The following is a 12508-nucleotide window of genomic DNA, read 5'->3' on the forward strand; positions in this document are numbered from 1 at the left end:
TTAAAAATAACAGGGGTATATAAAGAAGGACGGAGAGGGCTGCACTGGCCCCGCAGCCACCAGGGCACAGCCAGGCAGCAGGCAGAGATCAAAGCAGGATGCGGTCCAGGCGATGCAGTGGGGCTGGGACTGTGTGCAGGGTCTGGGGGTGCCAGTGGGCTGCTCTGCCAGGGGTGGGATGCCAAGATCTGCCAGCTCGGCAGCCTCCTGGCCAAGCAGCTGGGCAGCACCCATGGAGGATGAGGCTGTGTATATTCCCACAGGCAAAGACATCTCTCACGGACCCTGTCCCTTTGTAGCCTTTACTCTGTGCTGACATTCACTGGGAGCAACCTGACCATCTTCCATGGCCAGAGAGCTGCTCAGGGAGGCTGGATATGGCCTCCAGCCAAAGCACCCTGTCCTGGGGACTGAGCTCACTGTCGGTGCTGCCGGGGTGCTGCCTCGGGTCTCCCCAAGTCCCCGGCAGCCCTGGTCCTCGGCCGTGCATCCCGGCGCTCCCCAGACCCCAGGGCAGGCAGGGCGGACACAGCAGCTTGCTGGGCCGGTGCAAACGAATCTGCCCTCTGTGCCCTGATAACATTGTGTTTGTTGCGGAGCGGGAAGAGCCTGCCAGCACACGATAAGAGCAGATGACTTTACTCTGGACCCGCTCCGGATTGAATTATGCTTTAATTTCATTTTCAGTTCCTCTTTTCTTTTCAGGAGGGGAAGGGGGCTTTGGGGGTACAGGCAAGTCTGGGGGCTCTTGGACCCTTCTTTAGGCAGGCCAGTACCATGCAGAGGGGAAGACAGAGAGTAAAACCCAGCCAGATTAATTTTCTACTCTCAGGGATATAACCCTGAATTGTCACCGTTGTTTAGGGTGTTCTGTGGTGTGGATCTCCCGCAGCTCTCATGGGGTCCCCTGTGGAGCTTTTGGGACTTGGGTTTTGCCTCCCACTGGAGCAGAAGCTCTCTGGGCTGTGATGCTGTAGGTGGTGTTGGAGAGGGGACACTGGAGATGCTCCAAAGGAGAGTCCTTGGGTTTACTCCAGTCTCCCAACTCCAGGTGATGGCACAGAAAAGGATGCAGGGTAAGTGTTTTTCAGTCCCCAGTGTTTTGTGGGGTAGGGGACCCCTCTGGGTCTCCTGGGAGCCCTGCTGAGCAACCTGGGCACCAATTCCACCTCTGGCAGTGCTGTAGGGCATTGTCCCCCTGCCCATCCCACCCATGCTCTGTGCACTGGGGAGGGTGCCATGGCACTGTGGAAGTGTTGGCAGGGCTAACAATGCTCTTGTTTTGACGCGGCCACCTCTGGCACACCATGCTGGGCAAGACACTCTCCTCATTCCTCTGCTGCCAGATGTGTCAAAAGCAAGGATAACCATTAACCCTTTCCTCTTTAGCCATCACCTGGGTGGGTGGCCCTTCCCACTTTCTGTTTGCTCTCTTGCCTGGCTGCTGTTTGATCTCTTGAGATGCCAGCGACTTTACAGTCTGCCGTAGTGGCGCGGGAGATAACCCACGTTTCCTAAATGGGCTTCTGTCAACAGCGGGCTGTGCATGCACTGTCTGCTCCTGTGGCCCAGGGGCTGACAGGGCTGTGGCAGGGACCCCCTGTGCCTATCCCATGGCTCAGAGCAGGAAAGCCCTGCCTGTGACGCACTGCTGGCTCCCTGCACACTCAGCGCTGGCAGTGCCTGTGTTGCTGCGGTGCCTGGCATGCTGCCGCTCCCCGCCGCACCGCCCTCCCACCGGAGCATCAGTAAAAAGAGTTTCCTGGGGAATATCCCACATTTGCAAGAAATATTGGCTGTAAAAATTAAGCTGATCTGTTGGCGACGCCTCTCAAAATAAGTCAGCACGGGTGCAAATGCCAAAACTGCCTGGAAAAGGGGAAAACCAAGAGGAATTACTCTGTCTCCTATGGCATTTTCTCTTACTTATCTGTAAAAGTCTGGGGCAGGAACTGCCTTGCTATTAATTATTGTTTGGCCAAGAAACAAGAAATGGGATTAACTGGTGACTTGAATAAACTACTCTGGGAGGCAAGCTAAAAGTAATTTCAACTAATGCCCACATGCTTCTTTGGTACTTTGGTGGTGACTTTTTCTGAGGAAGGACTTTGGAGCCCATGTGTTTTGACCCAATAGGTGCCATTAATAAACCTGCTGCCTTGCCAGCAGACAAGCAGATGGGGCCCAGGCAGCAGCCCAAAATGTGCTCTGGAAACCAGGGCAGGGATTCTTGGTAAAAGGGGGAAGATCTGAATTGTTGTTGTTCCACTGGATTACTGAAATAATTTATTGCAATGCTCCACCCTTATAATTAAAGCGCGGTGATGAAAGCAACTGGTAGAGTAGCTTTGGATTCAGAAGCGGCATGTGCGTGTGGTGTGTGTGCACACCTCACCTTTGGTGTTTATATTTGTTTTTTTTTAAATTGACTCCTTGCTTCTGAATAGAGCAGGCAACAGCCTCAGTTCTTAGAAAGGTATCTGGAGATGGACAGCTCCAGAGAGCAGGGAGACAGGCTCCAAGAGATAAGGGACATTGCTTCTCGAGCACAACAGCAGCAGGGCCATTCCTAGTACTGGTTGGATGGGGGCCAAACGGAGAAGATCTTGCTGTGTGAGCCGGACAGGGAGGCAGGGAGCCCCTGGGGAGGCCTGCCCAGTGCTCTGGGTCTCTGTGCCATCACCCAACTCGCTAGAATAGGGTGGGTGACTTGAGTGTCTCCTTCAAAGCAGGATAACCGCTTTGTATCCTTGTGTCCCCTGCCGTGGGAAGCCTTCAGGACAGCGCTGTCCCAGGGGCTGCTCAGGGTGGGACAGCCGACCCATGTCCCTGTGCCAGGGCGGTCGGAGATTCAGCTACAGCACTGGTCCGTAGGGAGGGCAGACAAACGTGTTGTGGGGGCTGTGGGGCGAGATGAGGCAATGTCGGCAGGGTGCCAGCCCTCGGCAGGGTCGAGGAGCAGTTATCTCGGCTCGCACACGCACCCTGCACGCAGCCAGATGCGAGCTGGTACGCTCTGTGCTGCTGATTGCCTCACCGACAGCAGCGGCGCGGGAGGACGCGGCTTCACGGGTGCGCTTACATGAAACGATTCGCGCGGGGGTGTGGGGGCACCGGGGCTCGGTTATCTGGTTCATCTCCTATGGAGGCACAAGCACACCTTTTTGGGACTGCCGCTTTGCCCCCTGACGCTCTCGGGGTCCCCGTGGAGAGTGTTGTGCCCGGCAGAGTGGCTGAAATGCTTTTGCCTGTATGTACCCCTGCGCCAGGGTGCCTGTGACAGAGCCATTGCCATTGCCCATGCTCCACTCGGGACAGGGTGCCGGGGCATCTCCGGCTCTACCACCTACAGCCCCCCGCCCCGCTCGTAGTGTGGGCCAGCCTGGAGGGCGCCGCTGCCCCGTTCACGTCGCGGGCAGCATTCTGGCCTCCGCGATTCACAACAACACCCTTGTCGCTTCTCCCCCGTGGGACAGTGTCGCAGAGCAGGGCAAAGCGGGACGCGGACACCGGGACGCGGAGCCCCCGCCGCTCTGCCCGTCCTGTCCCGTCCCGCGCGGGCTCCGAGCGCGGTCGGGGCAGCGGCAACCGCCGACCCCCGCCCGCCGGGGCAGCCCCGCCGGAGGGGGCGTGGCTCGGGCCGCAGCAGAGCCAATGGTAAGTGGCAGCGGTGAATATCAATGCCGACCGGACCAATCGGGGCGCAGCCATGCTGTTAACAGCTTAGGGGCGCGGGGCGGCGCAGAGCAGCGCTGCTGCCACGGGGAGCGGAGCGGAGCGGTGCCGGGCTCCGCGCACCGCGCACCGCGCTCCCCCAGCCCGCCCCGGCCCCGCTGCCTCGGCCCGGCTAGCCATGGCGGCGGCCGTGGACGAGAGCACTCTGCCCTCTATCTCCACTTTCGCCAACTTGATGCCGCTAGAGGAGCGGCCCGCCGACATGCTCCACGTAAGCACCTGGCACCGGGGAGAGGGTGGCAAGGTGGGTACGGGACAGAGCGTTCCGGGCGGGGGCTCAGCCTGGCCAGGGAGTGGGGGGCGGGCCGCCTTCTCGCCGTCGGAGGGCGCCCCGAGGGCGGCACAGCGCAGCCGGAGTGGTGCCGACCCGTCGGACGGGTTGGGGGGAGGCGCGGGCCGCGGTGTTGGGGCGGCGGGTGCCGCCGCAACCGTCTCCTGCCGATCCTGACGCTTCGTTTTCCCGCAGAGGATGCTACAACAGGATGGCCCCGCTGCCGTCAAGCGGGAGGAGGATGACTTGGGCAAGTTCGTGGACTTGGACTTCATCCTGGCGCACACCAGCAGTGGCGGGCAGGGGCCGACCGGCCCCAACTACCCCCTGCCCGAGACCCCCGAGAGCTGTGGTACCACGTACGACAGCGACGGCTCGTACTCCACGCCGGGCAAGTTCCCGGCGCCTTACCCCGAGGGCCAGGGCCACAGCTACGTGGCTGAGCTGCTCACCCCGGACCTGCCCGGCCACTACGATCCGCAGCGGAGGGAGTACACGGAGCTGCGGGTGCCCGGCGGCCCCCACCACCACCCTCACCCCCATCACCACCCGCCCCTCCACCCGGCCCTAGCCCGCCCACTGCCCCTGGATCCCGCGCAGTCCTTCGGGCCCCGCATCAAGAAGGAGCAGCCGGAGGAGCGCGCCTGTATGCTGGGGATGTCTGCCGCCGAGTACCTGGGACCGGGCGGCGGCGAGCACAAGCCACGCGTGGCGCCGGGTCCCGGGCCGGGACCGGTGCCGGGGCCGCCGCTGCCCTACCCGGGCTTCCCCCACGGCCGCTTGGGGCCCCCCGAGGAGCCGCTGCCTGGCGCCGATCCTCACCTCTTGGCCGACCTGCCGCCCCACTACGCCGTGGCCCCGCACCGCTATGCGCCCCACTTCGCCCCCCAGCCGCCACCGCAGTTTCATGGACATTTCAGTGTTTTCAGGGAGCCCCTGAAGGGGCCGGGCCCGGGCCCGGCGGGGCTGCCCGGGCTGCTGGTCACGCCGCCCAACTCCCCGGTGCTGGAGTACTTCCCGGCCGGGGCTCCCCCCGAGGACTGCAAGCCCAAGCGCGGCCGCCGCTCGTGGGCGCGCAAGCGAACGGCCACGCACAACTGTGAATACCCGGGCTGCGGCAAGACCTACACCAAGAGCTCGCACCTCAAGGCGCACATGCGGACCCACACGGGTAAGGGCGCGCCGGGGCGGGGACACGCACGGAGGGTCCCGGGCGCGGGTACCGCGGCACGTGCTGAGACCCGCGAGCGAGGTTCCGGGCTGGGAAGGGGCGTCGCGGGAGGTGACACCGGGAGTGGGGGCGTGTCGCGTGGGGAGGACCCCTGCGGTGGGTCAGGGAGTGCACGGTAGGTCCCGTGGTAGGGCTGTGTGAGGGCACCCAGGGATAGCCTGCGTGGAGGCGTTCTGCGTGTAGGGCAGGGGGCAATGGGGATGGCCCCGAAGTGCTCAGAAGGACCCCGTGGTGGCGCTGGGCAGGGACACATAGGGACCTGGCATGTAGCGAGACCACTCTTGTGGCGCCTCCAGTTGCTGGTTTTGGGGCCCGGGGGTGACTGAGGTGGTAGGACTTAGGGACATGGTGATACTCTCCACTTGGGCTAGGGACAAACAGAATAGGGGGCAAACTGGGGGTTGTACGGTGAGACCCTCTGGCCGAGCTGGGACAGGGCACACGGTGCCAGCCCACAGCCGGGGACCAGCCACAGTTTAAAGTGAAGCAGAGGCACAGAGGAGGGGTGTTCTAATGGGGCAGGGATGCCCAGAAAACACATCTTGGCACATGGGGAAAGGCAAAAAAATGGGGGACAGAAGGGGAAAGAAAACTGAGCAGGCAGAGGTGCGCAATGGACCTCCCATCCCTTTGAAAAGGGGATGCTGGGTAGGGTAGCCCCGAACTGAAGGCACAGGGAGGGTGGGAACCGACAAGCCCACTGACACCCCCTCTCCTCTGCAGGCGAGAAGCCCTACCACTGCACCTGGGAAGGATGTGGCTGGAAATTCGCCCGCTCCGATGAGCTGACCCGCCACTACCGCAAGCACACAGGGCACCGGCCGTTCCAGTGCCACCTCTGCGAGCGGGCTTTCTCCCGCTCGGACCACCTCGCTCTCCACATGAAGCGGCACATGTGAGCGGTGCCTGCGGCCGGACTCGATGTCCCCGGAGCCAGCTCACGGTGTAAATAGTGTCGGGCCAGGGATGGCATTGGGGAGCAGCCTGGCCACCCAGCCCCCTCCGCTTGTAGTTGATAACTAGTTTTCTCCTCCTGCTCCTGTGAGAGCTGGCCCAGCCAAGTGGTGGGGAAGGACTGCTTTGGGGATGTATGTGGGGAGCAAAACTGCGAGAAACATCTGCCCAGTCATCACCACTCAGCTCCCCATGCCTGGAGGGTTCCCCCCAGCCAGGTACCCAGTGAGTGGGGGAGCTGGTGCATAAAGGGGTCTGTCCCCAGAACTCCTGGCTTGTATTTGGCATCAGCTTAACCTTCTTCCCCCCAGATTCTGGCACCCCCCTGGCTCTAGGGGCTGTGGTGGCTGACTCTGGCTGCTTTTTAGCTGGAAAGCCATGCCAGTTGGGCACATTGGTTGTGTTGCTGGGAAATGGGTTGCTGGTTGTCTCGGTTGTGATCATCAGAACAAACCTGACCCAAAGCCCAGAGTGGATGGGGTGAGGGTGGGATTTGACTGGCTCATGGCTATAAAGGTTTGCAGGTGTTGGCAGGACAGTGTCACTTTGCACAGAGGACAGGGAAGCTCCTGTCACCAGCCTGGGACCCCCCTGGCCATTCCCAGTTTTCCACTCAAGAGCCTAAAATGTCTCTCCTGGCTCTTGTCTACTTTATTTTGTCTTGTTCTTCCCCTCAGGATGACACCAGGTACTGCTGCAGCTGCCTTCCCCATGCTGCTTTTTAAAATTTAGTATGTAAAGGACAGTGAGTCCAGCTATGAATGCCCAGGTCTCTGCTATACTTGAAATTTTTGTAGGGGGGGGGATAAAAAAGAAAGCTCAAAAAGAAAGCTCAAAAGAAAATGAGTCTTTTTATGTGCAGCTTCTGCAAAGCAAGTTGTAAATTAAACAAAGCAGTAATATATAATGTTTCTCTTTTTTTTAATATATTTTTTCCAGCTGGGAACACAGATGAGTCTCAGCTTTGGGAAGTGCACTGTTCCCGTCTGTGTATATTGTTAATTAACATTTCTCTGCTTGGGCACGTTAGTTCTCTTGCACTCTGAAATGTTACTTTTCTTTATATGCAAACTGTTGAAATATTGTGATCTGCTGTATAATAAATAAACAAGATGTAAACATGAAAGAGCCAGGAGAGTTTACTTTAAAGGTTTCTTCTAAGAGGAGAGGGTGAGGCTGAGCTTGTTTGTCAGTAAATATTTACATCGATGTTCATTTCTGCTTAAGTTAGCTGCGGAGGATCGATGGGGAACGCCCAAGCCTCGGCATCTGAGTAGCATCTCCTGTGCAACAGCTCTTGAGTCACCTCACTTCCCTGTGCCTCAGTTTCCCTAATCTGCAGATGGGGCAATTGCGGCACTGGGATGGTGTGACTGGTCCTGCGGTGAGTCATCTCTGTGGAGAATGGCAGCCGAAACTCAACTGAGAGCCCTGCTGGTCCTGAATTCTTCCTGAGCAGTCCTGTCCTGCTGTGCCTCACAGTGGGAGCTGTGCAGCACTGGCCTTGTGGTCACAGCCAGCAGGGATGTTGGTGTCAGCTGGTCCCGGATGCTGTCTCTGCTGTCCTCCTGGGGATGGCCTGGCAGCTTGGCGGGGTTCAGGTGCTGAGGTTTCCCTGCGTTAATAGGTGGTGACTCAGCACAAGCATGCTGGCAGGTCCTGGAGCTCAGCAAGCAGGTCTGGCTCCATCCCTCCCTCCCTCCCACAGCTGATTACCTGTGATGCACGAATCCCTCTGAAGGCAGGAACTTGTCCAGACCTGACACCATGCTGGCAGTGCAGGGAGCTGTATGATGCCCTGGCCTGGGATGGTGGTGGCAGTGGCTCCCTCCTGCTGCTCCTCTCTGTGACCCCCAGCAGCTGGTCAGGGCTGGAGGGTGCCCTGGCGCTGCTTGCCCTGCAAGTGGAAGTGGGATATAGCTGGGCTGATCCCACTCTTTCCTGCTCAGATGGGAATGGCAGAACAGGTCTGATGTTCCCCTGAGGAGTGGCTAATATTTTGGTGTTGGACTCTGTTCTGGGACCAGCACCCAACCTTGTGGTCTGCCCTTGAGCAGGTACAAAAGCATGGGTGATTCCAGGCAGGGTGGCAGCAGCTTGGGACATCATGTTCTGCCTGTAGGCCTGAGATCAGGACCACGGGGCTGCATCCACAGGTGTCACAGATCCGTCAGGCTCAATCACTTGTCCTTTCCACTGCTGTCTCCACCCTCTGCTTGCCCCACTTTCTGAGAGGTGCTTGTGTAGGGGTGACTGTGCTGGGACACATGTGGTCTGTGATGAGGTACTGGGGGTGTCCTGTTCCTGGGACCACCAGAACCCAAGGACAAGGCTAAAATGCCAGGGGATAGCTGGGGCAAAACTTCTGCCTCTTCCCTGGAAACTTGTTCAAAACGTCACATGGAGGGAGAGGGAAAGGTGTGGGCTGTTTGAATTAGCGATGAGTCAGGCTGGCAAAGCCAGATGGGGAGAGTGCGTGCCTGCGTGTTTGTGTGCGTATAAGTAATCTCTGGCTTTGTGTTTTTATTATGATTATTATTTTTATTTCCAGGGGAACGATGAATTTCTCCAACCATCCTGTCCCACTGGAAAGGCTGGCTCTGCTGTCCTGTCCTCCCTAAGCATCCTGGGAGCTGGAGTGACGGTTCACGGCTGTTTTGAGGTTCAGCTCTGAGATCAGAGCACAAACCAGTTCTTTCTCGCCTTTCATCATTGTTATGCCAGGGCAGGAGTGAGGTCCGGCTCTGCTGCCACTGCCTACATGGGTAGGCAAGAGCAGGGGAAGGTGCTTTGGGCTCCTCCAAACAGAGCTGCTCTGGGTTTGCTCCCCTGTGCCTGGGGCAAGGCACTTCTTCAGGCACATGATGGGGCACGGCAGCCAAATGGACCAGCAATGCTGGGAATCACCACTGCATGGCTGGGGAGGAGTGGCTGTAGTGGAAAAGACAATTACGGTTAATTTGTTGTTAATAAAAAACACCCTCTTCCAATTGTCTGGGCTTAGACACACTCTCCATTGGAGAAGCGAGGCCAGTCCTGTCCCCAGTAAAACCTGCCCTGCAAAGTGATGAGGGCAGCAAGAAAACACCTTTGGCAACACTGAGGGAGGCACGGCTGGGGTGCAATCCCTGTGGTGTGTGCACCTGCTGTCAGCTGGAGAACCCTAAGCTAGGCCATGTCTCCCTTCCTTCCTTTTCCACCTTGGTCACTTCCTGTCAAAAAGGACTCTGGGAACTGTGCAGAGATCCCTGAAACTTCTGTAACTCTTCAGCCCCAAGGTTTTGGGGTACAGCTGACCTGGTCCAATGAGGAGGCAAGGGAGTAAGGGAAGGAGCAAGGTATGGAGAAACACCTCCTAGCAGAAGTGTGAGTCATGGCCACAGTATGGCCTGGCACCTGCCAGTTGGAGCAGGGCCCTGGGGTCTTCAGAGCTGGGGAGGGGTGAATGAGAAGCTTGAGTGAGTTTCTGTTGTCTAGGGATGACCCAGCTCATGGGGGTCCCCCATGCTACAGCCTACAGGTTCCACAACTGGTCTGGGATTGTTGATCCATAGGGAGAAGGAGTGTTGCAGATTTGAGGGTTTCTTAGCCAGAGCTTGACCTTCAGGATGCTGTGGTCCATGGGGACAGCACAGAGCTGGGGAGGAGACCAGAGTGCTGTGGGTGGGATGCAGCCTGGGTGCTCCAGGGTGGGAGGATAATTTGGGGGTGCTTGGACAGGCTGACACAGACCATTCCTCACCGTGAGGCCAGAGCTTGAGTCCCTAGGACCAAGGTGTCTCTGCTGAAGTCTGCTCCCAGGGCTTGAGTCTCCCATTGGAGGAGCAGTGGGAAGTGCCCCATCTCTACCATGGGGGGAAGGTCCAACAACCTGTCCCCGTGTCCATGCTGCTTGGGGTGGGCCAGGTGCCACGATAACGGAGCTGTGGCTGTCACCGCACCCTTAGGAAACATTTGGCTTCAGGCACCTGAAGCCACGGGGGAGCGATAACTCCCGGCTCCCTTGCCCTGCCTGGACCCACACCTGGCGCTGTCGTGCCTTAGTCACACACCGAGAGTTTTTCCACTGCCGGGCCCCAGATAACCTTCTCCTGCCCCACTGGCCACAGTGTTTGCACTTGTCCTCCTCCGCTGGTGCCAGGCTGGGAGACACACACGCCCTGAGCCCTGGTCAGAAGGCACGCACACCTCTGGCCTGGGGCCACCTTGGGTCATGCCTGGCAGCCAGGACAGGGGTAAAGGGCATGAGGTGAGGTGCATCCTTCCCCAGGTGGGTGAGGAGCTGGCCCGGAGGGAGCCTTCCTGCCAGGGCTAAATCTGGGAGCACATCTCTCCCCCAGTTGCTTGGTGGCTGATCACTCTGGATCCCTGGTGTCCAGGACAGCTGGAGGTGGGTGATGGTGTTGCAGTGACAGGACAGTGATGCCAGAGTTCCAGGGCACAGAAGTGCTGAACTCCCTGTCGCTGCTGGCTTTCCCTGATTCCCTGCATTCCCTCCATACTCCCTGTGCCCCGGCGAGGCAGGACCCTGGTGGTCAGATCTGGGCACAGTCCCAGTGCAGGACTCTCAATGACGGACCAGGTACGTGACTCAGCCTTCCAGCCTTTCCCCTTTGCCCTTAGCTTGGGGATGCAGTGGCCATTAACAATAACTCCAGGCCAGAAACAATAACTGCGGGCCCCCCTGCAGCAGTGCTAATTGCTCTGCTGATGAGCCCATTAGCAGAAGCACCCGGCTAATGTGTTTCACCTGCGGGTCCATACAGCTCCGGGTGGGACACAGCTCCCGAGGCTCACAGAGGTGTGGGGGAGGCAGGCCAACAAGTGGGAGATATAATCAAAAACCAGCGCTGAATGGCCCCATCTGTCTCAAGGTTTTATTTTTGGAACTGGTTTTTGTTTTCTTTAAGTGCCGTTTTAACAGGATGAACGACTGTGAACAACCGAACAACTCGTGGCAAAAAGAGAGGCCCCTTTTTTGGTATTACAAAGCTCTCCATGAAACCGCAGTGCCAGGCTAGCCAAGCAGGCAGAGACCGCAAAAGTTGGGAAAGCCTTGTGTCCTTCTGCAAGCCCACCTTGGGGGAGTATGGACCCCACTTCCAGGCCAGCTGTGGCAAGAGAGCAAGGAAATGTGCTAGAAATTATTATCAATGTCCACACACACTGATGGGGGAGGACTTGGGTAGGTGAGGTAGAGCTGAGAGCAAATAGGGCAGGCAAAACCTCAGGAACAGCTCTGTCCTTGTGGGAAGGGTGCTAAAAGTCATCCCTGGTAGTGTGGAAAAGGGATTAAATTATTTCTGGGGACAACAGATGGTACTCTGGGGGTGTCACCAGTTCCCATTGTGGCACACGGGCATTGTTTGTGCCTCGCTACAGAGGTGATGTGCCAATCCTCGTGGGAAGGGCTCACCAGCAGGATGGGAACGGTGGTAACTTCAGCACAGCCTGGCAGGCATCGAGGGATTCCGTGCAAGAGCGAGTGGGGTTCAGCTCATCCCAGGGCTGCAAGGAGAAGAGATTCCCCTCAGAGGCACCCCTCTCCTAGGATGGCGGGCAGGTCCCGGTGTATCTCTGCCCTGTGCAGAAACCATCTGCTTGAGGCGAACTCCTGTCAGGCGGCCGTGCCCAGCCTCGGTCTCTCGCAGGAAGGTGATTCATGAAGTCTCTCCTGGCCCCACACCACTGTTTGCTCCCCTTTCCTTCTTCCCCCATCGCTTCCCACAGGGAAGAGGAAACAGGACAGTATTATTAATAAAACTCTCGCTCCGGGCTGCCTCATGTGAGCCGTGGCTCTGGCTGGCTCCTGGCACGGCTGCCGGGCAGAACGGGACAGGGCAAAGCCGCCAGCGAGCACCTCGGGAAAGGAGACGGGAAAACTCCTGATGAGAAACCAGGGTCGGCTTCGCGACCCCGGGAGAGCAGCGACCATCTCAGAGTCCCGGAGGGAAGGGGGTCGCGGCAGTGCGGGGCACGGAGGGCACGACGAGCGCGTTCGCGGCGCCCCCTCCCCGCCGCGCGGGCCGGGCTGAGAGGCGCCGGTCGGGCGCGGCGGTGCTGCCACCTCCTGGCACGGGAGCGAGCTGCGCCTGCGGCGGGCTGTGCGCCCTGAGCGGGACGAGGGGTGCCGGGACCCGGCTGGGGCCGGGCGCTGCCGCGGGCCCGCAGGGACAGCGGCGCCGGCGGCCTCGGGTTAGGCGGCCACGACGTGCCAGGAGCGGGACTCGAACCCGCCATCCCTCTCCCTCACCTCGCGTGGTGCGTTCCCCAAAGCGCTCCGGGCACTTCCGGGCGCCTCTTGGCGGGAGCGGAAG

General features: G+C 59.2%; 1 protein-coding gene across 2 annotated transcripts; it reads left to right on the plus strand.

Annotated features, from left to right (window-relative positions):
* Positions 1 to 3707: 3707 nt before the first annotated feature.
* LOC135451303 (Krueppel-like factor 2) lies at positions 3708 to 7324 on the plus strand. 2 transcript variants are annotated; one of them, XM_064720376.1, is made up of 3 exons: positions 3708 to 3979; positions 4202 to 5177; positions 5961 to 7324. In XM_064720376.1, exons 1-3 carry the CDS (start codon positions 3854 to 3856, stop codon positions 6134 to 6136), a joined length of 1278 nt encoding a protein of 425 aa, XP_064576446.1. In that variant the 5' UTR covers positions 3708 to 3853; the 3' UTR covers positions 6137 to 7324. The 2 variants fall into 2 exon arrangements, with proteins under 2 accessions (XP_064576446.1, XP_064576447.1); XM_064720377.1 differs by having other exon boundaries at positions 3710 to 3946; positions 5961 to 7320.
* Positions 7325 to 12508: the final 5184 nt, after the last annotated feature.

The sequence above is a fragment of the Zonotrichia leucophrys genome, chromosome 8 (assembly GCF_028769735.1).
Source record: "Zonotrichia leucophrys gambelii isolate GWCS_2022_RI chromosome 8, RI_Zleu_2.0, whole genome shotgun sequence".
NCBI classification, from domain to species: Eukaryota; Metazoa; Chordata; class Aves; order Passeriformes; family Passerellidae; genus Zonotrichia; species Zonotrichia leucophrys.

What these genes read in the sequence shown, in the direction of transcription:
- LOC135451303 (XM_064720376.1), top strand. Translation starts at nt 3,854, where the DNA reads ATGGCGGCGGCCGTGGACGAGAGCACTCTGCCCTCTATCTCCACTTTC. An exon ending in ACCGGGGAGAGGGTGGCAAG is followed by an intron (nt 3,980 to 4,201) that starts GTGGGTACGGGA and finishes GTTTTCCCGCAG; the next exon opens with AGGATGCTACAACAGGATGG. An exon ending in GCACATGCGGACCCACACGG is followed by an intron (nt 5,178 to 5,960) that starts GTAAGGGCGCGC and finishes TCTCCTCTGCAG; the next exon opens with GCGAGAAGCCCTACCACTGC.